General features: G+C 35.9%; 2 protein-coding genes across 8 annotated transcripts; both read right to left on the bottom strand.

Annotated features, from left to right (window-relative positions):
* Positions 1 to 1,307: 1,307 nt before the first annotated feature.
* On the bottom strand, positions 1,308 to 4,592 carry LOC114277666 (serine carboxypeptidase-like 16). Its single transcript, XM_028219591.2, has 4 exons — positions 4,313 to 4,592; positions 3,632 to 3,716; positions 1,703 to 1,779; positions 1,308 to 1,608 (listed from the first exon to the last, which is right to left on the bottom strand). The coding sequence occupies exons 1-4, from the start codon at positions 4,451 to 4,453 to the stop codon at positions 1,315 to 1,317; spliced, it is 597 nt and encodes a 198-aa protein (XP_028075392.2). The 5' UTR covers positions 4,454 to 4,592; the 3' UTR covers positions 1,308 to 1,314.
* A 1,633-nt stretch (positions 4,593 to 6,225) lies between these two features.
* On the bottom strand, positions 6,226 to 25,727 carry LOC114277669 (serine carboxypeptidase-like 18). Of its 7 annotated transcripts, XM_082897698.1 has the most exons (14): positions 25,163 to 25,727; positions 24,901 to 25,037; positions 21,953 to 22,029; positions 21,724 to 21,846; positions 20,547 to 20,649; positions 20,410 to 20,447; positions 20,191 to 20,292; positions 15,698 to 15,784; positions 15,451 to 15,603; positions 15,295 to 15,366; positions 15,087 to 15,205; positions 6,755 to 6,868; positions 6,608 to 6,665; positions 6,226 to 6,489 (listed from the first exon to the last, which is right to left on the bottom strand). In XM_082897698.1, exons 1-14 carry the CDS (start codon positions 25,351 to 25,353, stop codon positions 6,406 to 6,408), a joined length of 1,458 nt encoding a protein of 485 aa, XP_082753824.1. In that variant the 5' UTR covers positions 25,354 to 25,727; the 3' UTR covers positions 6,226 to 6,405. The 7 variants fall into 7 exon arrangements, with proteins under 7 accessions (XP_082753824.1, XP_082753826.1, XP_082753822.1 ...); XM_082897696.1 differs by lacking the exons at positions 6,226 to 6,489; positions 6,608 to 6,665; positions 6,755 to 6,868 and adding exons at positions 12,502 to 12,747; positions 13,062 to 13,456 and having other exon boundaries at positions 25,163 to 25,724; XM_082897697.1 differs by lacking the exons at positions 6,226 to 6,489; positions 6,608 to 6,665; positions 6,755 to 6,868 and adding exons at positions 12,502 to 12,747; positions 12,984 to 13,456 and having other exon boundaries at positions 25,163 to 25,724.
* Positions 25,728 to 27,636: the final 1,909 nt, after the last annotated feature.

The raw sequence follows: 27,636 nt of genomic DNA on the forward strand, positions 1-27,636 counted from the left end.
CAATAACGTTATTCTTCTTCTCTGACTTTCTTCTTCTCTACCTTTCTTCTTTTTCTCTTTGTGATTTCCAGCGATCGTTGATGGGTAACCATATCTTGCTTCTTCTCTTTCTCTTTCTCTTTCTCTTTCTGATATATAGTCATCGGCGACCAACGACTACCATCGATTGGGATTCACCGGCAACCACCGACCGCCGACTCCTTACCTCACCGACGGTAAAGAAGATATGTTTTCGTCGAAGAAGATGAAGAAGATGAGTAGATCTACTTAAATTTGGAGTAGTATATCAGATCTGAGTAGATCTACATCAAATCCGACTAGATCTAAACAAAAAATAGTTGCCGAAGGACAATCATATCTTTATATTCCCTCTCTCCTTCGATCTCTTATTTTTTATATTTTCTCTACTATACACTTCTCTTTTTCTGTTCTAATGGAGAAAATTTTTAAATTCTGAACAAGTAGTTTTTGAGTTTTAGTTACAGGCAGTGAAAACTATAAAATTTTGCAGTTTCAAATTTTTTTTGGTGCTGGAATGAATCATGGTTTAAAACTGTAAAATTTTGCAGTCTCAAATTTTTTTGGTGCTGGAATGAATCATGGTATAAAACTGTAAAATTTTACAGTTTCATAACATTCTTTAGAACTGTAAAATTTTACAGTTTCATAACATGTTTTTCAGTTTGATTAATAAGGATAAATGCTTAATAAATTTTTGCTTTGAAACTATAACATTTTATAATTTCAAAAATTATTTTTCAGTTTGATTAATATTGGAGATTATTTTCTTAAACTTTACAAAAATTAAAAAATAGCATATGTTTTTCCCATTGTTGCTATTTTTTGTGGTTTTATTTTTTTTCCTTGTAGTTTATCAATATTTAGCACATTTTACTATATTTTTTCGCTCTAATTTCTCCATTTATTCTTTTTTTTCCTGGCAATATTCTAGGCATTCCGGTGAGTCTCCAGTGATGTTCTTAACGTCCAGTGAACGTTCTGAACATTCCGGCGACTTCTATTAACGTTCTTAACACTCCGGTGAACTTCCGGCGAAACTCCGGCGACTTCCCGGTGATGTTGAACATTCCGACGAGTCTCCGGCGACTGTTTGACAGAAGTCCGACGGTAATAAGATGTTACAGTGTCTGTAAATTTTTTTTTTAAAAAAAAATAAGATTTTTTGGGAACAATTAAAAATGTATAGGACTAATTGGTGCAAGTGTTTTGTTTGAGGATTAGCTGGGTCTTGAACTTTGTACATGGGACTTATCAGTAAGTTCCCCTTTAGAAAACAAGAAAACCCATTCTTATTTAAATACTATATATATACACAAACATTGTATTTCTACAATAAAATTCCGGTTCCACCCCTGAATATGTATTACTAATCATATTCATTAGAGTTATTACTGATAGAACTACACAGATTTTGTTGATTTTTACAGTAATGGACTTGTATTTGATCCTCAAAGTCTTACTCACCTTTCTCATAAAAGTTAGAAGATGAGCTGTTTCTGCTGAGTCTGAACTAGCATAAGCAGCGGCATTTGTTGCATAGGTGAAACTGGCGCCAACGGGTGCATCTATGAATATTATGTTTGCAGTCTGAAAAATAATATATATGTACATATATGTCATGATTAGTGGACCAAAACATAGTTCAAAAACTGGAAACAAAACCAGTATTTCAAATGTGTACCTTAGTCCATGAGTGTAGGCAGTGTATCAGTTCTGGTATGCCATGGCCAGGGTAACTTAGATTGAATTCTAATGGACCTACAAAATAAACATGCATATATCATGCTCTTTTTTTTTCTTTTTCTTTTTCTTTTTTTGCAAGAATCCCAAATATAAGTTCAACTATGCATGAAAATAAAAATAAAAAAATTATAAAAAAAAAGAAAGAAGGTGAAATGAAATGGGTATCCACCAAAAGATTCTCTTAGGGTGTGTTTGTTGGACAGACTGGATAAGGAGGGATTATAATCCATCGGACTGTTAGTCCTGAAATACATTGTTCCCGGCCAATTTAGTTGGACTGGATTTATATCCTATATTTGTTTAATCATGGGATTAAATGTCTGGATTAGACTATTTTTAGTGAATCCAATGTTTAGTTAGACGGACTAGGTAAGGATAAATATTCAAAAGACTATTTTACCCTTATAATTTATAATTTTTATTTAATATATAATTTTAAATTTGTAATCTATAATTTAACAACACTAAAAAAATTTAATTTATGAGGCCATAATTTTTAATTTATTATTTTCAATTAAATTAAATTTATAATTTATATTTTTTATTTAATATATAATTTTAAATTAACAACACTAAAAGAATAATTTTATTTAATATATAAATTTAATTTTTTAACAACACTAAAAAAATAATTTTATTTAATATATAAATTTAATTTTTTAACAACACTAAAAAAAATTATAAGGCCATAATTTTTAATTTATTATTTTTAATTAAATTAAATTTATAATTTATATTTTTTATTTAATATATAATTTTAAATTAACAACACTAAAAAAATAATTTATAAATGTTCAAAAGACTATTTTACCCTTTTTCAATTGTTTATTAAGTAATAGCATGATGGTAAAATGAATATTTCACACATTAGTCCCATAAGATACCAATCCCATAGAAATAATCTCACTCATCCTCTTAGGATACAATAATCTCTCATATGAGGGACTAATAATCCGAAGGGACTATTAATCCGAAGCAAAAAAATTGAACCAAATAATAGACTATTAATCCGGATGGAGTAGTAGTCCAATGTTATAAAATAATCCCTCAAAACAAATACACTCTTAATGTAATATTATGACCACAAAGTACATTCATGCAAAACAATTAAATAGAAAAGAAAACCTTATTTTAAAAAGTAACATGGGATCACTTGTCTTCAATTTTTTCTATTCACCCCCCTTTTCCCACCACAAGATGCGCCAACAATTAAATAATTATTTTGGTACATGGTGCGGTGAGGTGAGGGTTCAGAACCGACAAATAGTAAAAATAGGAATTAATCATCTCACACCACGTAATGTAATGTTGGCATCATTTTTTTTTTTTTGGTTATTGAAAAATCCTCCCTACCCTCCCGTAGGTCCAAAACAACGCCCCTTGCAGAAATTATCAGGGTGTCCTATTAGCCGTTCTGAGCAAGGAAACTATAACCTGGGAACTTGTCCCGACCTGCCAAGACAAGCTCCGCTTAAGTCAAGACTCGCACAGCGGGAGAGTATTGAACTCACACCAAATTCTGATTAGACAACTTGAGGTCCAACTTCCTAACCAACTGTGCTTCGCCTAGGAGATTGATCCAGGGGAAAGAGAATTGAACCTGTGACCTGGGGCTTAAATCCCAAACCTTAACCACAACGCCACCCACTCCTGGCATCATTACTTTCATCTTAGATGGACTCACACCCCCACGATAAATGCAATGCTTCTAACAATCTGTTCTATGTACTTTTTTGGGAAAATTGTGCTTGTTCAACACCTATACATGCACCCTAAGAGTGCAAATTTCTCGCCTATTGAAAAAAAAAAAAAAACAAAAACAAAAACAAAACAAAACAAAACAGAACATAAGGAGAGAGGGAGATACCAGATTGGTAGAAAAGGCCATTCAAACCGGAACAACCGGGTCCTCCATTCAGATACAGTATGAGCGGGTCGACACCCGAGTGACCCTATGACGATTCAACAAAGTAGTAGAAAAACTCGATTTCATCAACACTTACATATCTAATTTTTACAAAACAAAACCCCCATTAACCCATTAGTGAACTAAAGTATTAGTCTCATTGAAAGTTTAAGTGAAAAGACTAAAATATCCTTATATATAAGTAATCTCATTGTGCAAATTACAAATATTTTTGTCATTTTATCGAAAGTGAAATTGAATTTAACCCCTTGTATGCAATTTACCCTAGCATTTGGAAATAAGCACATAGCACTCTTATTGTTACCGTTTTACACTTGCTACTAATTTAAATAAAATGTTTGACGATACACTTTAGTCCACAAACGACATAAGAGTTATGTGATCATTTTCAAATGATAAGGAGAAAATCACAAAAAAAGTAAAGTTTGCCAAAGTTTTTATATGGAAATTATATGCCGTGACGAATGAGAGTAATTATGCAGTTTTTCAGGAACTATGTTGACTATGTTCATGTCTAATAACAGGAGTTGTGTTTATTGGTCACGCAGACAAACACGTAGCATTTTGGACCAATGTGATAATTTCTACTCGATATTGAATTCAAACAGATAAGAAACACACTTGCCCTGTTTCTAGACTGAAGGGTAAATCGCCGGAAAAGCCTGGTAAAGTCTTCACAATCCAGCCGGAGAGTGCAGTTCCAGTGAAAGCCAGTAAAATCAACAAATGCAAACACAAGCATTTGCTTGAAAAAGAAGACATTATTGTTTTGCCCCTCAAAAAAAGTTGCTACTTTGATGGCTATACAGATCAAGTTATAGGATATCTTCTCTTTACAAATGCATATACCTATTCAGTACTGAAATTGTCTTAACCACAATTCTAACATTGGGGTTGAAAGGTGTTGTTAACTGCAAAAATGTACAGTTGGTTGGTGGGCGGTTTTGGAGAGTGAACCATACCAGAAAGTCATGTCACCAACCTAACATTTTATAATGTGTCAATTCTTGGAATATTTTGAATATATATTATATATGATACTAGGGCATTTTGGGAAGAAGCTAAAAAAAGTTAAATTTTTTTGACTTTTTAGCTTTTTTTAGTCAAAGAAATCAGTTTTTTTGCCAAAAAAGTCAAAAAAAAACCAAAAAATTAAAAAGTCAAGAAGTCAACTTTTTACCAACTTTTCAAAACATCACACTGTATACACACGTGGCTTTTTAGATGAAGTCTCTTCAAATAAGATATTTTTGGGAAAACTACAAAAATTAAATAAATAAAATAAAATAATCAGCGTTTGACCTGATAATAATTCAAACCTTAGAATTTTAATTTTGTCAATTTAAGCCCTATACTTTTAAATTCATTTCAATCCTAACCATCCATCAAACTCTGTTACATTGACTAACCAAAAAAAAAAAAAAAAAATAATCATACATCAGGTGAGCTCAAATCGAATACAAAATTCACAAAATACCAATTTCATCAGCATCAATGCAAAAATTTAGTCAAATTAAAATAGTCAACTTTTCAAACGAGCCCTCAGTATGTATAAAAAAATAAAGAGACGATGTGACAACCATCTACTTATTATTATTGTTAGGTATGGGTACATGACAAATTTTAGATTTTAATTTATTTTGGTTTAAAAAAAATCAAATTTTAACACTGTAATTGATAAAATAAAATTAAAATTTATATTGATAAAATAAAAATTCATAATTTGTTTGACTGATGGCTAGGATTGAAACTATTTCAAAAATATATAATTTAAATTGATAAAATTAAAATTTGAGGTTTTGATTTGTTATTAGGGTTAAACTCTTGGAATTTTTTTTATAATTTTCTCAATTTTTTTTTTATTACCATAATTGCAACTCTATTTGGTTTTGTAAAGTTTAAAAATAGTTCCTGAATTTTGAATTTGAATTTTTTTTAAGTGAAATTTTAAAATAATTTGGGCAATTTGTATTTTCAAAAACATTTATCCCCCCCCACTACTTAGCCTTAAAAATAGAGGATAATTATCATCTAATTAATTGTATTAGGCTTAGAAAATATTGTGTGTACCACTACTTAGCTTGTTTTTATATATTTTTGTCAAAAAGAACGACATCAAAATTAGATAATTAAACTATACAATAAAGGCAAGAAAAATCTAAAAGTGGGCCAGTATTATATATCCAGTCTAGATCCAGCTAAAGTTCTTGTTTGGTTCCACCATTCCTTCAATAAGTTGTGTTGTTCAAATGGTGGGTTCACTTGTAAAATTTGAGAAGTTGAAGTCTTCATAGACATAGGACTACAAGGGGGAGAGAGAGAGAGAGAGAGATTTGAATAGTAGTTAAGCACATCTACGATTGTGTGTGTTTTCACTGACATAGTGTGTGTTCCGGGAGTTTAAAATTAACCCACCAAATAGCAAATGATGGACAACCAACCACTAGCATTTGAAGGGGACGAGAGAAAGAAGAAGAAAAAGAAAAAAAACACATGAAATTTCTCCAAAAACAAGAAAATTACATCAAGTACAATAAATCAAAGGCTTTGGGAAGTTTGGCATAGATGTAAATGAGTAATAGTATAATAGACATTATCTATAAAAACAAACACAACAACATACATCTTCTGAACTATTACTATCAGTTGTTCAAAGTTTTCAACATCGTGGTACAAAAACAAGATCAAACTGGAAGCAGCTAGCAAGTATTTAACTAAACAGGATTATAATTAATCCACCTGTCAAATAAACAATAACATTCCCTGCGATAGTACTCTGGAGCAGGGTGACCCGCGCCCTACATATATACAAAGCATAAATATTAGATTTTGCAAATTGTCTTTAATTTTCAGTTCCATAGCATATATATATATATATATATATATTAAAGAAAGTAACAAAAAGATATTTCTTGCCTTTATGGTTGCAAAAGTCAAGTGATATCCATGCTCCTCTGAATACTTCATCGTGTATCTGCACTAACAAGCACTGTGAATAGAAACGTCGATGGCTTACCAACTTAACAATGTTGCAAATTTTTGAGAAAAAAATAAAGCACCCACCCAGCAACTTGATTATCAACAAACCAAGGCCTCCAATCGTCAACGAGGGTCAAATTGAGAGACTTTATCCATTTTAAGGTACCCATGTAAGGAACAGAGATGTCATGATCACCACTATTGAAAGAGAGAAAAATATTAGTGAGCAAAGTAGGAATAATACTGACTAAAAGCCAGCTTAGCTTGATTATGTTGATAGTAGCAGAGTATTTTAGACTATTAGACCAGAAAAAATCCTCAAACTTGGAAGTTATAGGTATTCTTATAAAATTCACAAGTAATTGATTGGCCTGGGCATGGGCCGGGGGTTCTGGAAATTAGGTCTGAGCTGGCTAGGCTCATGCCAAAACCCAGGTGGGCCAATTTACATGCCTAGTCTAGTGATGAAGATCATGGAAAGAAGAAAAAGAACAAATCTAAAATTTCACATGAAGTGCATTATAGTAGGTTTTAGTAATTAAGGATATAATATCCAATAATTATTGGATATGGGTTGTAGGAGTCGCCCATGGGTTTTATTATTTTGGGTCAAGTTATTAAATGGGTCATTATATATGAGTTTTATTATGGAAGTGTTTGACAAAGGCTATTTTTTGGTTTTTTAGGTTAAAATTCACAAAAAGACAAAATAAGCTAAAATAGTCAATAAGACAAAATGTCGCATCAAATTCATAATTATTTCATTTTTTCTCTCACAAACATCACATCCAATTATAAAAAATTCAACTATCTTCCTAAACACACAAATTTTAGCCTACTGAAATAGTCAAAAACTAAAATAGCCTACTAAAATAGCAAATTTCCAAACACCCACTATGTCTAAAATAATCTAGGTGGTCAAAAGTCCAAATTTTCTATTTTTATATTGAAGTAGAATTAGAAGTCATTAAAATTTTATATTATGATTAAAGTAGAATTGGAAGTCATAGTTGGTCTAGAATATTAATAGTTGCTAAATATTTTTAGTTTTTAGTTGCTAAATAATTAGTAGTTGCTAAATAGTTGGTCTGGGCAAGGGGACTCAACTGTTTGGAATGTGCGTTTGTGCCGCGATGTACAGGATTGAGAGCAAGATCAACTGGTGGAGCTGTTGGGTTTTTTATATGAGTTGCGAGTTGAAGGGGCTGGGCAGGATTCTTTGGTGTGGGATCAAGGTTTTAAAAAGCGGTCGCAACCATTACGTAACGTCGCTATGTAACAGTTTTGGCAGTTACCGCCACCCGTTACGGCCGCTTTTGCAGTGTGATTGAGATTCACAGGTGTGTCGGCCGTAGCGGCTACCGTAGTGGTCGTAACGGTGCCGTAATAGCCGTAACAGCCTGTTTCGCATCGTTACGTAACGGTTCTAAACTGTAAAACACAAAAAAGCGCTGAAAATGGGGGAAGAGGGATAGAGAGAAGAGGGAAGATAAACAGAGAAAATAGAGAAGCAAGAGATAGAGAGAGAGAAAGAAGAGGTAAGATGAAGAACATGTTATTGATTTGTTGAAACTATAAGACTTATGCTATTCTATTCAGCTGCTATCACTAAACCATTTTGTTTGTGTGTGTCTATCTATATATTGTTTAAAAATAATAATAATAATAAATGTGGTCATTATCTATTTGGCTTGGTTAAAATATGTATATATATATATATATATATTTAGGCTCTTATTTTTTCTTACTTTTGTCATTATTTATCTTATATACAATAATTAGTGATTAATTTTTTATAAAATATAAAGTCATTAATTATTAAAATAAAATGAAAAAAACTCAGTTTATAGTGATTCAAAAATATGAAATATATTGGATCATACTTAAAAATTTACAAAAATTGATCAATATTTATTTTCAACCCAATAAATATGATCATGGAAAAAAAAAATATGCGTATCGGTAAGTTTTTTTCAAATTGTGCGAAAAATAAAAAAAAATTCACGCTTCCGGTTACCGCAACCTTTGCACTACGGCCTTTACACTCCGCAACCGCAACCGCGTCACCGCCACCGTTACAGCGACCGCAACCGCTTTTTAGAACCTTGTGTGGGATTGTCCTGGGACTAAGGGAAAGTTTTCTATATCTTCGTATTATGGTGTGCTTGTTCATGAGGAAGCAGTTGTTTTCCCTTGGAAATGTGTTTGGGTGTCGGATATGCCATCCAAGGTAGCCTTTTTTGTATGGACAGCCATGTTGGGGCATATCTTGACTTTGGATAATTTAATTCGTCGTGGCCACATATTCGTCAATTGGTGCTGCTTATTTTGTGGTGATGCGGAGTCAGTGGATCATTTACTGGTTCATTATCCGGTTACTTCTCAACTTTAGATGCTTCTTGTTGCGACTTTGGGCTTAGCTTGGGTGCAGCCGAATTCAATTAAGATAGTTTTGCAAAGTTGGATTGGGGGTCGAGTTGGGAGAAGGCGTCAGAAGCGTGGATGCTTGCTTCTCATTGTCTTGAATGGTTGGTTTGGTTGGAGCGTAATAAGCGTGTTTTCCAGGAAATGTCTCATTCGGTTCCTTGGTTAGAACGACGGCTACTTACGATTTTGTATAGTTGGGTGACAAGTTCAGTTGATCCTGATGTTTTGGCCTTGTAGATTTTGTGAAGGATTTGATTTGTTAATTTGTTAAGCCTTTGTGACTTCTATTTTTGTATTCTTTGCATCATCTTGATACTTTTCTAATAAAGTGTGGTTATTTATCAAAAAAAAAAAATTTGATACTCTTGTTTCTTGCAATTATATCTTTATTTTTTATGTAATTGTATAGTATATTTGGTCAACAGAATTATGAATATTTATCACAAGAACAATGTAGTGAATCTCTGTGGGATGGCTCAAATGGTAAGTCCCCAAGTAAAAAAAGAATGAAAAAAATTATTTGACTTACCTATGAATGAGGTAGAACCTTGTATTTATAATGAAACAACATTACAAAATAGGAAAATAACAAAATAGGAAACGAAGATAAAAAAAATGTATTAAATTTGTGATTAACACAATCATAGATTTTATACACACTACCATAATTACAATATCACTATTTCCTAATTCCAACACTACCATAATTATAATATCACTATTTCCTAATTCCAACACTCCCGCTCAAGCTGGTGTGAAGATATTCAATAAATGCAGCTTGCCGATAGACAATTGGAGTAATGTTGGGCCTACAGACTTGGTGAACATATCTGCTAACTGCTAAGAAGAAGAGACAAAGGATGATCTCACAAAACCAATCCAAACATTCTCTCGAATGAAATGTATATCAACCTCTACATGCTTAGTACGCTCATGTAGGACATAATCAAAAGACAACATAATAGCAGACTTGTCACAAAACAAAGAAGCAGGAGTAGTATCCTCAAATCCTAACTCTGCCAAAATAGAAAGCAGCCATATAATCTTACAAGTGCCTTGTGCCATAACCCTATACTCAGCTTTTGCAGAAGACCTAGAAACAACTGCTTGCTTCTTACTTGTCCATGATATAAGATGATCACCATAAAAAATACAGACGGCAAAAGTAGAATGTCTATCCGTTCTAAATCTTGCATAGTCAATATCAATAAAACAGGAGAGTCCATATTGAGGATCAGCTGTGAAGAACAATCCTAAGCCAAGAGAGGTCTTCAAATATCTCAAGATGTGATGAACTGCATCAAAATGTTTTGTACGAGGTGCATGCATAAATTGGCTAACCACACTAACCGCAAATGTCAAGTTACGTCTAGTATTGGTCAGATAGATGAGACGCCCAACATAATTCGCCAGACCCTGATGTGAGCTTGATATTGGCATCCATAGGAGTAAAAACAGGTTTACACCCCAACATACCAGTATCCTTAAGTAAGTCAAGAGTGTACTTCCTTTGAGATAAGAAAATCTCCTGCTATGAGCAAGCCACCTCAATCCCTAGAAAATACTTGAGATTCCCTAAATCCTTAATATCAAAGGTGTGTCCCAAATCCCATTTTACTTTATCAATGCTTATAGAGTCATCACTGGTGAGAATGATATCATCCACGTACACCAACAAGACTATACATTGACCTGCAGAATTATGACGGATGAAGCAAGTATGGTCTAAATGGCACTGAAAAAAGCCCATGGAGATGATAACTGAGCTAAAACGACCAGACTGAGCTCGTGAAGACTGCTTCAAGCCATACAAAGACTTGCGCAGTCGACATACTTGCCCCGAATACTCCCCATCAGCTCAAACACTAGGAGGAGGTACCATATAAATCATCTCAAGAAGATCTCCATGCAGAAAGGCATTCTTGACATCAAATTGATAAAGGGGCTAAGAATGGGATGTTATAAGAAAGATAAGAAGACAAGCAGATGTAAGCTTGGCAATTGGTGCAAAGGTAACACCAAAATCCTTGCCAGGAACTTGAGTGAAGCCCTTGGCCACTAAGCGGGTCTTGTAACGGTCAACGGAGCCATCAAGTAAGTACTTAATAGCAAAGACCCATTTACAACTCACGGTACTCTCGCCAGAAGGTAAAGGAACTAGATCCCAAGTATGATTCTATTCTAAAGTTGCCATTTCAGTCTGCATTGCCTCCACCCATTTCGGATTCTAAATGGCCTTTGGCACTAACTGAGGAATAGACTTGGATTCAAGCTTGCAAGGAAAGAATGATATGAGTCGAAAACCCTGTCATATGAGAGATACTAGGAAATGGGATGATTAGTACTAACAGATAACCCCAACAGTTAGGGAGATGTCGATCCCGATGAGGATTATGATGAGAAATGAAAGGAGACGTATGCAAAGGAGAAGAATTACCCAACCTAAGATCCGAAGAGGTGGCAGGAGGGGGCTAAGCACAAAGGCGGCGAGAGTATACCTGCAAGGGAAGGGGGGAAGGAGGCGAAGGTGGAGGATGAGAGGGAAGGTCAACCTTATCTGCAACCTCATCCAAAATGGGGACCGGGCAAACACTTATTTGAAGGGGAAACCTGCAACGGGGGGTTAGGACTAAAAAAAAGAAGATCCTCACAAAAAGTAACATCCAGAGTATAGTGAAAGTGACGAGACACGGGATTAAAACATCTACACCCTTTAGACATGGAAGAATACTCCAAAAAGACACAACAAATAGACTTGTCATCTACTTAGTGCAAGTGGGATGCCGGTTTTGAATAAAACATGTACACCCAAAAACACGAGACAAAAGAGGAAAAAATGTAGTATTAGGCATAAGAATATGGAATGGAGTAAGGCCATGTAACACAAAACTAGGAGTCCTATTAATGAGATAGACAACAGTAAGAACAACCATGTGCCAATAAGACTTGGGCACACTCATACCACGAAGAAGACAACGCATGGCAGACATAATAAAACGATTTTTACGTTTAGTCACACCATTTTGTTCAGGGGTCCAAGGACATGTAAGTTGTTAAAGATTACCCATTCGATTAAGGTGAGAACGAAACTCATTGAAGATGTATTCCCCACCATTGTCAGAGCGAATGTTCCTGACAATGGTACAAAATTGTGTCTTAACCATTTGCACAAACTGAACAAAAATGGGAAACACATCAAACTTGTGACGAAGTAAATAGACCCAAGTGCACCTAGTGCGATAATCAATAAAAGTCACATAATAACAATGACCCGAAAAAGAAAGAACCGAAGAGGGATCCTAAACATCAGAATGAATAAGGTCAAAAGCACTAGTGGCACGTGTCATATGTGATATATAACTAGTACGGATATGTTTAGACAACTCACAAGTAACACAATGAAATTTAGAATCTTTACAAGCTTTATTTAATAACGGGAAAAGTTGACATAAATATTGAAAGTTAACATGTCTCATACGAGCGTGCCATAACTCTAAAGTTTGAGCAGAAAAAACACAAAATATAAAAGTAGGCAAAATAGAAGCCTGAAAACTAGCGAAAGTCAAAGAAGGCTGGTCCAGTGGATCCCCAAAGTAGTATAGCCCATCGCGCTCATATTCCCTGCCAAAAATCCTCTTCGAACTCAGGTCCTGTAAAAGACACAAAGAAGGTAAAAAGATGACGGCGCAAATAAAAGTTTTGGCAAGACGATTAACAGATAAGAGATTATAAGCAAATTTGGGAACATGCAACACAGAAGATAAAGTGATATCAGGGGTTAAAGACACAACACCCTTATGTTGGACAGAAAAGCAAGAACCATCAGCAAGACACACAGATTAGGCAGCAATGGTGAGTGCAGGAGAGGAAAGAAAAGAAAACTCACCAGTCATATGATCATTAGCCCCAGAATCCAAAATCCATAAAGGACTAGCAAACCGAACATGGAAAGCAGTAGAAGTACCTGTAACAAGGGTGGCAGTAGAAGATGATAGACCAAGAGAACCAATGGTGAGAGACCCAAGTTGGGCCTGAAGCTGACCAATCTGAGTCTATAACTGCTGTAGATTAGGGACATTAGGAGGCTCAAAAGCAGGAGTAACTTCCATCAAAGCAGTAGTACGAGCAGAGCCAAAACCACATGTAGTAGGACCATGAGGACGAGAATGGCGTTGCCCCAACTCAGGATGAAGTTTGAAGCAACGAGCTTTGACATGTCCAGGCGCACCACAATGATGACAAGTAATAGAACTGCTGGAACTCCAAGAACCAAAACTTGCAACAAGAGCCATCTGATCTACTAAAACTGGAGGTATTGAAGGAACACTAGGCTGAACCAATCGCCGGCGACGCTCATCACTGTCAATAGTGGCAAAAGCTTCATAAAGAGATGGCATGAATGATATGTTTAGAATTTGAATTCGAAGAGATTCAAATTCAGAGTCTAAACCCATGAGAAACTGATAAGTGTGCTGTCGGGCAAGCCTCTTGGACACAAGAGGCGCGGTTTCTGGTGGAAGGTTAGTCAAAGACTCATATTGAGCAAGTTCCTCCCAAAGAGCCTGAAGATATCCAGAAAATTCAGCTATAAAAAGGCCAAGAGAGGACTGAGAGGCCCGGGCTATATCTTGGTGAAGCTCGAAGATACATGCATCATTGTGAGCATGAGCGTACATCTGTGACAATGCCTGCCACAACTCGGAACTGTATCACAATAAAGGAACATATGATAAATCCGATCTTCCATGGAATTGAACATCCATCCCAATATAGTGCAGTCATCGATATTCCACTGAGCACGTGTAAGGTCTGTCGCAGCTAGTGTATAGTACATAAAAGCCAATGGGCCTTTCCCTTTCCCCCAAGATAGAATTTAAGGAAATGGCTCCAAGCAGCAAAATTTTTCCCATTCAACACCACACTTGTAATATGATGAATAGGAGTGTGATGGGAAAGAGAAAAATCAGTACTTAGAACAGGCACATGTTTGGTGGAGACCGCAATAGATACCTCAATAGGAATGGTAGAAGATAAGTTATCCATGGGGAGATGATGAGGGTTGAAATAGATAGCAATACAGCAACACAGTCCGAGTAAACAACCAGAAAAGCCGAAAAAAACTCAACGGCTAAATGCTACCGAATAAACAAAATAGCCCACAAAGAAAAAAAAGAAAAATAGAGGTCCAGAAAAATGCTTAAAAGCATTAGCACTACACCCTATAAAAGAGAAAAACAAGGGTTCAGACCACCCTCAAGAGGGTGTCGAACCAATCTAGGCTAGGGGAAGAGCTGGTCGAAGTACTCTAGGCCAAGATAAGACCTGGTTGGCAGCAGCAAGACCCTCGGCAGGTGTAATACAGTCTTGTCGAGGGGTATAGGAGAGTGGGTAAGTGGTTTTGGGTGGTCTAGGAGTGGTGAGTTAGGTTGTCGGGTGGTCTAGAGGGGAGAGAAGGTTTGTTGGCTGCTGGAAGAAGAAGAAAGAAGATGAAGAAACTGCTGGGCAGTAAAGAATATGGGCCAACAGGGAGAAGGGGGTGGTCTAGGGTTTCTGTGTTTTGGCTCTGATACCAAAAAGAATAAAAATAATTATTTGGCTTGCCTATGAATGAGGTAGAGCCTTGTATTTATAATGAAACAATATTACAAAATAGGAAACGAACAAAATAAGAAACGAAGATAAAAAAAGATATTAAACCTGTGGTTGACACAATCACAGATTTTATACACACTACCATAATTACAATATCATGATTTCCTAATTCCAACACTATCATAATTATAATATCACTATTTCCTAATTCCAACAGTAACCCACGAAGGGGTCTTAGGTTCGTGTCCCTACGTTGCACAATATGTGAGGCTAACAGGGTGGTCTCACATATCCGGGGTTTTATCCCAGGTCTCACTGAAGGTAGGGTCAGGGGGTTCCTCGTAATAAAAAAATCAATTTAGTGAAGGGTATGTACAAGCCACATGTATATACTGACCTCTCTACAAGTACTTCCAAGGATGATCTACTTAGTTCTTTATGAACAGCAATAACACTCAAGACATCTTGGGTGTATGATAAGCTGTTGTTGCATCTCTCCCAACGTGGTACAGTTCCCTGATTTCCATCATTACAATATCTGAGACTGTTCAGTGAGATTTTGCTTACATTCATTATGACATTATTGTATGCATTACAATACATACCTTCCGAACATGTAATGCTTCTTGAACACCATCATCGTTTGCCCAAATGCTATTGTGTGTAAGCTTCAAAGTCTGTTACAGAACTAAAATTAGCCACCCATCTCTCTTTACATCTCATAAACAAGCTGTTATCACAGAAAGAGAGAGAGAGATTACAGTGCACCAAGGTTTTGGAAACGTTGATGGCGAGAGTAGGAACTCTGAAGAACCTTCTTTTAGAAATCTTCGGTCTGGGCCTTCTGGATGATCTTGGGATGATAAATCGCACTTGGGTTTCAAAATATCTTTGTCAGACAGATCTTTCAGACACTACAAATTCAAATAGGTCTCAACTTCTAAGCCTGCAGAACTTGATGGACATACATTATGTACCAGAAGTCAGAAGTACTTTAATGCCTCTAACCTTTTGTATAGCACCCATAGCGGTTATGCATGCCGTATTTGCTGGATCTACATTTATATAGTTCTCATTGCAACTTCTTTTCGCATTCTGGAAAAGCATAAACCATTACAATTAACACAAGGGTAAGAATAACAACAAACCTCGTAAAAGGAATAATATTAACCATTACAATTACTTTCTATTTGCTAAAATTTGACTTTCAGTGATAAAGATGGCAATTGTTTTGCATGCAAAAGCATCACTCGAGGCAACAGATATTGTTAGAATTTCCCATCTTTACCTTCACCTACTCCACTACACACTCCACTTCACCTACCTCTACTCCACTACACACTCCACTTCACCTAACCCACTATCACCTCCACTACACCTACTACCACATTACCTTCACCTACTCCACTACACACTCCACTTCACCTACCTCTACTCCACTACACACTCCACTTCACCTAACCCACTATCACCTCCACTACACCTACTACCACATTTTCTTCTATATATAGATTGTATAGGAATTGTAATTAATGCATCTTGTAATCTATCAATCAAGACATCAATCAATAATACATAAATTCTTACATGGTATCAGAGCAAGGTTAAGAATTTAATATTTTTTCGCTTCACCGGCGGGCGGCAACCTCGCCTTGGCCGCCCGCCGGACCTCAACCTAGTCCGCTAGAATTGTCTACTACATACCTACCTCCTCATCATATCTTCATAACATCTCATTCTCTCTCGGCATCATAGTAGCCGTGATACTGCTCATACTTCTGGACAGCGGAGAGAACATCGTCTTTCTCGATCTTTCCGCCGACGCCGGTGGCGAGATCCAAGGCTCCGGCTTTCGACATCACTCTCCCCAAATAGTCCATAGCAGCTTCTCCACCGGAAAGATACTCCTAACAGCAGCGGAAAAAAGGTGTTTCCCTCAGCCAAACAAGGCTCAATAGCTGTGGTCCTCATCAAAATACGTGTAATTGCTACTCCTGAACTTGGTTTCCCTATCCTTGCTAACAAGCTTCTCAAATGCTTTCGGGCCATGTTCTTCTATGTACTTCTCAGCAGCAGTTAGAATGTCATCTGGCTTACTGAAGATGTCCTTCTTCCTTGGGACATACTAGACGTTAACAGTCTGCTGTGGGTTAAGAAAGAAAGGCCTCAAATAATGCTCATAAACATATGCAGCACCACTGATACTCTTTATGATGGTGGATATTTCAATGCCATTACAACACAGCACCTTGAAATTTATTTTATTTTATTTTCTTATCTCTCTTTCTGACCATTACAACACAGCACCAGCACACTTGTTCCCACCTTTCATCATGGTCTCCACTTTCTTTTTCTTTTTTTATATTTATTTTAATCCATCTTTTTTGAAAACAAAACCAATATCACTTTTTTTAATTCCTTAATTTATTTTAATAACATGAGTGGCCTCTCTTTTCCACCATCTCCCTCTTTTTCTACACAATATTTTTGTACCACCGCCCACTCCATGATTTCCATATTAATATTATTATTATTATTATTATTATTTTCACAAAAAAAAAAAAAAAAAAAAAAAAAAAAATTCATTCCAGTTGATTTTTCTGCCTTACCACACCTACCATTCGAGTTTGCCAAACACACTTATTTTATTCATGTCAGGATCAACCCCGATCATAATTTTACACGAGAAAAAAAAAAAAAAAAAAAAAAAAAAAAAAAAAAAAAACCACCATAACACACCCAACACCCACAGTGGGATTTTTCTTCTCTACTCTGCTGCAGATCTCTTCTTCTTTCCTCCGTCCTGGGCGGCCCTTGACGGTGCTGCCTCCGTGTTTCCTACGCCGCCGAGCACGTTCACTCCTCCATACTCCTCCACTGCAGCATACGGCGGACCTCCAAATCGGAACATCACAGTGGCCTTCCGCTTCAGCTCCTTATTTTCTGCTTTCAGCACACTTATCTCTGCTCGCGCATCCTTATACATGCGTTGGAGCAGAGCCAGCTGGGAATTTAAATGCTGCACCTCATTTGTCCTACTCTGCAGCCGGTTCGACAAATTTGTGACCGCCGTCATGGTTTCCACGCATGACTTCAGAGTATACTGATTAGCCTCAATATCAGTTTGCACCGCCATTTTTTGCTCCACCGACCGCATCGGAAAGTTCAATGGAGCAAAACCAGAGGTGTTTGGTTGAGGTTCACTGGCCACCGCACCAGTTATTTCTCTTGTGGGCTCGTTCAGTTCTGGAAAGAGCGTGAGCAGGTTCTGGGTAGCTGGACGGGAAGAAGAGGCCATGTTTTTGGGTTGCTAAGTGTTTCAGCGAAATAGCAATTTCAGACTGGTAATGTTCGGAAGGGTTGGTGACAGAATGGCAACAAAGTGTTCCACAGTTTCTCTCTCCGCAGAGGCAGAGTTTTTTCAGCGAAGGGTTGGTTTCAGAGGTTTCAGAATGGTATGCCTCAGCCTCAGCCTTCGTCTTGGTTAAATAGCCGAGGCAGCCACGCGTATCGCGCGCCTCTTGCCGCCCGACAAACTGGCACGCCTTTTCATGGCACATCTTTTGACAAAGTGGACACGCCTTTTGATGGCACGCCTTTTGATGGCACGCCTTTTGATGAATTGGGCACGCCTTTTGATGGCACGCCTTTTGACAAAATTGGGCACACCTTTTGAGGGTGCAACTTTTTAAGAGTCCGACAAGACTCTGTAAACTGTCCCGACATTGATTCCGGTTAGTTTTTACAAGTGTCCGACAAGACTCTGTAAACTGTCCCGACATTGATTCCGGTTAGCTCCTTTATGGGTCCGACAAGACTCTGTAAACTGTCCCGACATTGATTCCGGTTAGCTCCTTTATGGGTCCGACAAGACTCTGTAAACTGTCCCGACATTGATTCCGGTTAGTTTCTACAAGGGTCCAGCAAGACTCCGTAAACTGTCACAACATTGTCTTCTACAACGGTCCGACATGACCCCAAAAACTGTCTTCTACATCGGTCTGACACCGCCATCGAGTGTCCTCTACACCGTTATGACACCACCATACAGTGTCCTCTACATGGTTATGACACCACCATACAGTGTCCTCTACATGGTTATGACACCCCCATACAGTGTCCTCTACAACGTTATGACACCACCATCCAGTGTCTTCACCAATGGTCTGACACGACCATACAGTGTCTCTTATCCTCTTTTATTTTTATGTATTTTCTTGTTTTGTTACTCTCTCCAAACTCAAGTTGGTTAGTTTCTCTCCTCCTTGAGTTTGCGGGGGGCTGTTAGAATTTCCCATCTTTACCTTCACCTACTCCACTACACACTCCACTTCACCTACCTCTACTCCACTACACACTCCACTTCACCTAACCCACTATCACCTCCACTACACCTACTACCACATTACCTTCACCTACTCCACTACACACTCCACTTCACCTACCTCTACTCCACTACACACTCCACTTCACCTAACCCACTATCACCTCCACTACACCTACTACCACATTTTCTTCTATATATAGATTGTATAGGAATTGTAATTAATGCATCTTGTAATCTATCAATCAAGACATCAATCAATAATACATAAATTCTTACAGATATTAAAGGAAAAATAAGCAAAGAAGGATTAACAACACAAAATCATAAACATGTGTGAACTAGCTTGAACATATACAGGCAAAGATAGTAAGCTTCTCACATTATAGTAGATTATATACAATTATGCCTCATATGGCCACAAATTAGTGCTTGTAAAGTGTCCCATACGTAAAAGTCCCTATTTTCACTTTATACCTTTTAACAGAGAAGATCCACTTCCCCTCCCCCCTTCCCCAGTTCACTGACCCACAGCACAAAAAACAGAAAAAAAGGGCAGAAAAAAAAAAAAAAGAAAGAAAGAAAGAAAGAAAGAAAGAAAAAAGGGGGACATTCTTAAGGCTTCATTTGGCAAGTGTCCCTTTTAGCCAAAAAGCTAAAAAGTTACTAAAAAAACCAAAAAGCCAACAACTCATACCAAAAAGGGAATCTATCCCTTTTTTCTCTACTTTTTGCACATCTTTTCGTAAAAAGCCAAAAAATCATCCCAAACATACTAGTTTTTTTTACATCACATTTTAGTCAAAAAGCCAAAAAGTTACTAAAAAAGTCTGTTCCCAAACGAGACTAAGTTACCAATTATCCCAAAAGATTAAGCCGATAGGCCCAACAATGCGTATCAAGCTAACACTCCACCTCACATGTGACCCCGTCTTGCTCGTGGATAGACAAATAAATTGACAAACAAGATCCACGAAGATAGACAAAACAGAGTTCACAATGACAAAGATAATGGAGGCAACACGACTTTAACCCAGGATCTTCTAAAACCAGAGCTCTAATACCATGTCAAGTCACCAATTGTCCCAAAAGCTTAAGCTAATAGGAAATCGGTCCAACAATGCATATCAAGTAACAAATATAATGTGACTTATTACAATGGAAGATTTTGATTTACCTCATAGATCTCATCCGATATAAGTGCCATTCTATGAGCAAAATCTACTCTTGAGTTCCCATCAATAACTGAATCAGTCCCTGGGCATCCAACCAAGTATCCCTGATACCATTACAAAGACCATTGATTTAAATCACTCAGAAACATAATGCAATGATAAATTGCAATAGCCAAAAAGACTAACTGAAAGCAATCCACGTCTTTAATTAGGTCATGTACTTTGATATTCATATATGGCTTGGCTTTTTCTTTGTTACCTGAAAGTCCATAAACCAAACACCAAGAGTGAGCTAGAATTCGAAGAGAGATTGCTTTTACTGAACAAAGTAGAATTAGTAGTCATGAAATTGAAATACCATCTATTATCTTTTTAGTGATCAATGGGACAGTAAGGCCTGCATAAGAATCACCGCCAACAAATAGTTGAACGGAGAGAAATTGTGGGTGTTCGACCAACCACTGCATCATGTTCAGAAAAATAAAGTTAATTAACAAACAAATCTTCCATGACATGGCTAGAAAGTTTTGACAAAATTTCCAAAGTGGCCGTGGCAGTGGTCATAGCCACACAGTTGTGATAGAATGGAACCCAGTAGTTCATGATGATTTTTAGGATATTAGATAATGCAGATCTAGATCTGCATAATGGTTTTAAATAATGGTATCAGGATCAATATCTTACGATTCATGATACGTATCTTACAATTCGATACCTTTTAGAAGGAAATCGATACTATCATCAATACATATCTTAAATTAAATGCATCTTATGATACGTATGCAATATGTGATGTTATATACAATACGCCATACATAATGCGATATGTATGGTACATAAATACTTAAATTTCTGTAGCAAATTTGAAGAAAAAAAATTCAAATTATTTTTATGTAAATTAATATTGTCAAAAATTTTCATTAACCTGTTTTAAAAAAAAAAAAAAAAGCTACTTTTACCTTTTCGACATATCTATTGTATCGTATTAAGAATCTTGCGTTATTAATTTATGCCTTATAAAGATAATATGTATTGCTGCATGTATATATTTAATTTAAGGAACTTTGCTTTTGCAATTGACCGAATTATATATTGTTTAGTATTTTATTATCATAAGATATTTGTTTTTTATAACTACACTTATTTTTTTACCTATTTCTAAAGGTATTAAAACATTTTACGATACACAATACGATACGATATGCGATTAAAAATTAAAAAACAATACACAATCCGTATCCCGATTTGACAACAACGATCAAGATATGTAGGTACTAGAAATACAATCATATATCAGCCCAAGTCAAATAGTATCGCTGATATATCGGTAAATATCAATATTGGAAGTACAAAATTCCGATACATATTGGCCGATACAACGGCTGATATTTAAAAATTAAAACCCTCGTCTCCATACATAATCAATCTCTCACGACTAGTGTTGTCTGCATGATCAAATTGATTGTTTATATCCCTCTGTAAGTTTTGTCTGCTGTAATAGTAATGAAATTGCTCTTTCTTTTTTTCTAACTCACCTTCCTGAGGAACTGGTACGACTGTTCAGCTGATTTTGTATCTGATGTAGGCCAACCTCCAGGGGTTCTTGCATAAGAGAAACCAGTGCCAACAGGTGCATCAAGAAATATCATGCTAGCAGTCTACATAATTTAACACGATTTTAAATAACAATTACCAAAAAAGAAATCAGAAACAAAAAAATATACATATAATAAAAACAATTCAAGGCATGTAAGGTTTTTTTACCTTCGTCCTTGCATATGGATAATATTTCAATTTTGGTAACCCTCCAGTGTAGTTATCAATGTCATACTCCATTGGACCTACACAAAGAAAATGAAAGCATCAAGTTATAAGAGAAGTCATTTTATCTCTTTAGGGACCACCAACTGCATTTAAGCATCAAAAGTGGCAACAGATTAGTTTCAAGAGCATACAAGTATTAACGATTAGGTTCAAAGATTGAGAGATCACATACAACAATACAATTAAGAATTTGATGTGAAGAGTGAAACCCAAACTTAAAATGGTTCAAGAAAACCATGATTGCAAATCTGGGGCGGGTTTAGCATAGGTTCCAACCACTGAGAATTTTGACTACTTAGAAAAAAGCTTAACTAACTCATGTACCCACTTTCAATTTAACATTGTATGCCCTGACCTTGTATGAGGCCATATAAGTTTATCTACGTCATGTGAAAAAGGGATGTTAGGATAAATTGTACGGCTTCAGATACTATCATTCATAAAAGATTATTAATTTTAATGGTTGTCCAAATTATGCCCAACAGTTTCTGTACCCAATCTACCCATCCCCAGATCCTATCAACTAGGACTAAATTGGGCATTCTTTAAGCTAACCCCACTTGAGTGGGACACAAGGTTTAATTTGGTTTAGTTTGGTTCTTTAAAATTTCCAATGTTGATTAAAAAGATATAGACATTTAAGGGGTTAGTGCAAGGATCAGCACCATCCTTGCCAAACTTAGGATGGATCTGTCCTGCTAAGCCATTCCTAACAGTGTAAAATATCTTCATTTATCAAAAAACTTGTGCAACCCCAGGATGACTGGCAACCAATCTTTGTTTCCTAAAATTCAGAGTGCAATGTAAAACTTTTTTTTTTTTTTTTTTTTTTTGGGTGCAATGGAAAAATTAAAGCAACAGCTAACTAGGAAATCTCCAGTCAGGAGCATCTAGAGCCAATAACGGCCAAATTCAAATCGGTGGTTCCATAAAGATCTGAAGCTCCATGGATCCCTTAAGAGTCTCATGAGCAAGAAAAACTGCACATTGATTTGCCTCACGAGGCCCATGGAATATATGACACATCCAGTTCCACCCCAGAATTTGACAGATTTGAGCCACTAAGTTGTATTCTGCATGTCCCTCAGTTGGATGTTGTATCAGCGACACCGCCTCAAGAGAGTCTGTTTCCAACACAATCAATCGAAAACCCCATTCCCAAGCTAACAACAGCCTTGCATTATGGCCCACAGCTCCATAGCTATAGCACTTGCCCATCCCATTCTTCTGGAGAATCCTCCAATCCAAAGCCCATGACTGTCTCGAATTAACCCACCAATGTCCACACAACCCGGATTGCCAACTGAAGACCTCGGTATTTATCTTCATGGAATGGCCCATCGGTGGCTGCCATTGCACTCTAACACACCTTCTCTGTTTCTGAATACAGAACCGTTGTGCTAATTCAACCTCCTCAATGTTTCCATAGATTTCCATCACTGGATTTGAAGGCGGAACAAACTCTGGATCGAGGCGCAGTTTATTTCACCAAAACCAAACAGAGGCTATAGCACACATAAAGAGTGATTGCCAATGATCCTTAGTTTCCAGACCACCCAGCTCCCCACCCATATTAGCATCAATCCAACTCTTTAAAGGGAGACTAAAAAATCTTTCATGTAGGTTAATTGGCACCAATCGCTGCCAAATGGTTCGTGGAAGGGAACAATCTCTTAAAGCATGAACCACTGTTTCACTATGATAACCACACAAGGAGCGACTTGCATCATCAGAGATATGCCGCCAGACAATCAGTTCATTAGTTAAGAGCCTTCCAAATATGTTACACAAGGTCAAGCTGGGTCAAGCTAGGATGCTATACAATACAATGTCATATTGAGGGATGTTTGCATAAGCTATCTAAAAATGCCAAGACCACTCAAAAAGCTTACATAAAAATTAATTTAAAAAATTAAGCAAGCTGCAATTTTCATTATTTTGATGGCTCTGGACACTGCTGAATCAGCTCTTTTGGTCACTCTCATGAATCGTATGATTCATACAATACAACCATGATTGCAAGTGAAGTTTAGTAATGTGTAAGAGAAATGCTTTGACTGATTTCAGAAGAGAATGAAACGGGGTAAAAAACTAAGCAAATAATTAAAATGGTAAAAATTTGAAAAAATAAAAAATAAAACTGAAACATCCATTTTGAACAACAAAAGGCCAGCAATTAATTAAGTCTGAAGCAGGTTCCCAACAAGCCTTACAAGGAACTCCCAGGAATTTTAACTGGTCTACCGAACAATGGCTGATATTGATGTAACATTGGAGCCCATATTGGCAAACCAAACATGAATCTTTCAATTCATTTGGCTTTCATGCTCAATTACTGTTAGCATTCATGGTCAATTCTAATTTTCATTTTTAAATTGTAATCAGCCTACTATGTTCATATTTCAAATTTAAAATATAGAAATTGATCAATCAGAATCAGCCAAACTAACCTAAACCCCTAGCATACACAGGTGTCCGTTTAACATTCTACAACAAAAAATGGTTTTTTTCCAATAAATAGAGCACCAAATTTATTATAGTAGTATGTTATGCCATTAAATGCAACACAAGGTTTCCAACTTCTATTGTTGATGTAATTTGAAAAGTACTGGGCTTTAATTCGCAAAATTCAAAACCCAAGTTTTAATTTGAAATTTATGTAAAACCCTAGTTTTTATTTTTTTTTATTATTATTATTATTATTATTATTATTATTATCCCCAGAAAAATAATAATTTAGTCTCTGACCATCTCAGCTAAGATAAGAGAGTGAACTCAACCCAAATATTGAAGATTAAACAAGGCAGCAATTTTTTTCATTCTGATACTGAAAAATAAAGAACATAAAAGATAAATATATAGCTATGTCTATAGATATAGACATATACCAACTTCATAAAGGAGTCCACTGAAAGAAGTGCAGCCAGGTCCACCAGTGAGCCAAAGAAAAAGTGGGTCTTCTTGAGGGTTCCCTTCTGATTCAATGAAATAATAGAACAACTCCGAATCATCAACGCTGATATATCTGTCAAAATCAACAACAAACCCATCATCAGATTTCAACTCAAGCAAATTGCCAATTTGTACCCACAAATAACTGGAAAAAAAAAAAATTGGGGAAAAAACCCAACAAAAAAAAAAAAGACTTGCCCTGTTTCAAGTTTGAAGGGAAGTTCACCATCAAAACCAGGTAAATACTTGACAATCTGACCACCAAGGACTGGTTGTGCCAAGAGAACTAGTAGAAGAAGAAGATGGTTTTGTACCCATCTGATCCAAGCGCAAGTTGGCTTTTGTAGAAGCTGCTTCTGAGAAGCAGCAATGGCTTCTACTTGCACCATCTGTGAAAAAATTTATGAGCTAATAGAGGCAAAAGAAAATCTGGAAGGGACGATCAATGTATAATGATCATTTTCATGAACCCAGAATCATTTTTCTTCCGATTTTGATATTGGAGTTACGTATGTAAATTTTTTTCTTCTGTTCTAAAATATATATTTTTTTTTAATAGAAAGTCAATAATTTATTTGAGAAGGGTTAAAAATGGCTTTCAATGAAGTGTTTGAGAAAGCGCCAATTGACAATTATTATTGTAATGTCAGAGCATATCTCGTACAGAAATAAATATAATAAAAAGGATTTTTTTTATATTCAGTTTCGTAAATAAATATTGAAGAGAGGAGGAAACAGTTCAGATATTGGATGAGAGGACGGTGTTTGTGCTACTCAGTTTCTCCTTCTTCCATCATGGCTATGATATTCAGGGTGGAATTCGAATCAGAATCCGAATCCTTAGGCTCCGAAGCCATTCCTGAATGACCAAAACCACTAGTACCTCTCCCTGTTACGCCTAAGAAACCTTCAATTCCAGCAGCTGGTCAATGTGCCTTTTGAAGCTCTCCTTCATAGCTGGAGTAACATGCTTCATTGGTTTGTCATCAATGATAAAGTCAGCGTTCTTTAAATCCAGCTTGCATGTTATCTGATTCTTTGACCATTGCTTCATAGGATCTTCTCCAATGATTCCACAGCTTTGTAAATGCTTCATAACCTTAGCACAATTCGCTAATTTAAATCATTTATTTTGTTAAATATTTTATATATTTTTTATTTTTAAAAAAATTTAAGTGTAATTTAGTTAATTTATCATTAAAATAAATAAATAAGGATTGTGTTTTTAAAAATAAATTATATATTTTTTAGTGACAAACGTAATAAATTAAATAAATTATAATTATCATGTCAAGTTAATTTTTTTTATGAATAAAATACACGAAATACCCAATAAAAATAAACGTTTCAAATTATCAAAACGAAATCCGTGATAAATTTCGCAGATCTAAACAGCTCTAGAGGTGATCCTCATCCTTGTAGAAGAAGATGACCAAGATAACTAATGGGGGAATGAACCAGCTATAGGGAATGATTTTTACAACAAACTTTCAGTAGCAGATCTTGACGATCTTTCAGATAGAATGTATAGTTAAAAAAAAAAAAGGGGGCACTCCACATAATTATACTCATATAATATTAGAGTTTTTTGTAGATTTTTGACTCTTTAAAATTTTGTAAATTTTCTACAAAGGATCCACCATGAAGATTGATCATCCAAGTGTCAACATCAATTATTGGCATCTCAGAAGAAAATGACAAAAATTTGCAGAAGAAAAAGCCTCTCTTCAACGATCAGAGAAAAGTATTCAAAAAACGACAAATAGCTCTTGTAAATATTTATGTCTGTAATTATTTGTGTTTGTCAGTGATAAGGCTTCTCCTTCACTCATTACTTTAATAAAGCAGATGACCCCTACCCTGCTTCATTAAAGAAAAGCTATGAGAATTCTTACGCGTGTCCTGTAATAAATTATATTGTCAAAATTTTATCAAAAATGGAGGATTGAATGATGTACGATGGGGCCCAAAGCAATACCCGGCATCATTATCCAAACATTCTACTTGTTTTTATCTACGTAGAAAGTTTGTCAAAATAAGCATATAATTGTACACATAGTCTTTGCCTTTATTACTTAAAGATAGATTTTGAAAAAGCCTATGTCTAGGCTTGAATAGGTCTTAGACTTTTAGGAAAAGTTGGGACGTAAGGCATTAAGTCTAGGTTTTGAGTTTTTGTTTTTATCTTCCTTTTGTATTGTTTAAATTGACATTTATGCCAACGAAAGAAGCAATGAAAAATTTTCCTTCACTCTACTTCACAAAAAATTCCAACCCCTCTCAAAAATTCTAAGTGTTCCAAGTCTTTCAGAAACTCAAAGTCAGTAACATAATCTTTGTAAGTATATTACATATTAATATGAAGTGTGAGTAGTCTCTCTTTTTCCTTAAATATTTCAAAAAAGTAACTCTTCTATTTTAATTTTTTTTTTTTTTTGGTGAAAAAACTAAGTCTATGGAATGCTTGTTTGCTCATTAATATTACATGCTTTGCACCTTCGTAGTATCTGTTATTTTCTATTTTATTATTGAGTGACCTTAGCTGAAGAGTCCGTGTGAGCCGTGGTTAGGCGTTTGAGGGCAAATTATAGGCAGAAAGGGAAATGTAAAAAATAGAAAATAAAAATATACTATATTGAACGAGGCTTAACTTTAAGGTGGGAAGTACATGT

The sequence above is a fragment of the Camellia sinensis genome, chromosome 12 (genome assembly GCF_055761805.1).
Source record: "Camellia sinensis isolate YWXY chromosome 12, ASM5576180v1, whole genome shotgun sequence".
NCBI lineage: Eukaryota > Viridiplantae > Streptophyta > Magnoliopsida > Ericales > Theaceae > Camellia > Camellia sinensis.

What these genes read in the sequence shown, in the direction of transcription:
- LOC114277666 (XM_028219591.2), bottom strand. Translation starts at nt 4,453, where the DNA reads ATGTCTTCTTTTTCAAGCAAATGCTTGTGTTTGCATTTGTTGATTTTA. An exon ending in TGGCCTTTTCTACCAATCTG is followed by an intron (nt 1,780 to 3,631) that starts GTATCTCCCTCT and finishes TTTATTTTGTAG; the next exon opens with GTCCATTAGAATTCAATCTA. An exon ending in GCCTACACTCATGGACTAAG is followed by an intron (nt 1,609 to 1,702) that starts GTACACATTTGA and finishes ATTATTTTTCAG; the next exon opens with ACTGCAAACATAATATTCAT.
- LOC114277669 (XM_082897694.1), bottom strand. Translation starts at nt 25,353, where the DNA reads ATGGTGCAAGTAGAAGCCATTGCTGCTTCTCAGAAGCAGCTTCTACAA. An exon ending in TATCGGATGAGATCTATGAG is followed by an intron (nt 15,785 to 20,190) that starts GTAAATCAAAAT and finishes ATGCTTTTCCAG; the next exon opens with AATGCGAAAAGAAGTTGCAA. An exon ending in CTATGGGTGCTATACAAAAG is followed by an intron (nt 15,604 to 15,697) that starts GTTAGAGGCATT and finishes TTGAATTTGTAG; the next exon opens with TGTCTGAAAGATCTGTCTGA.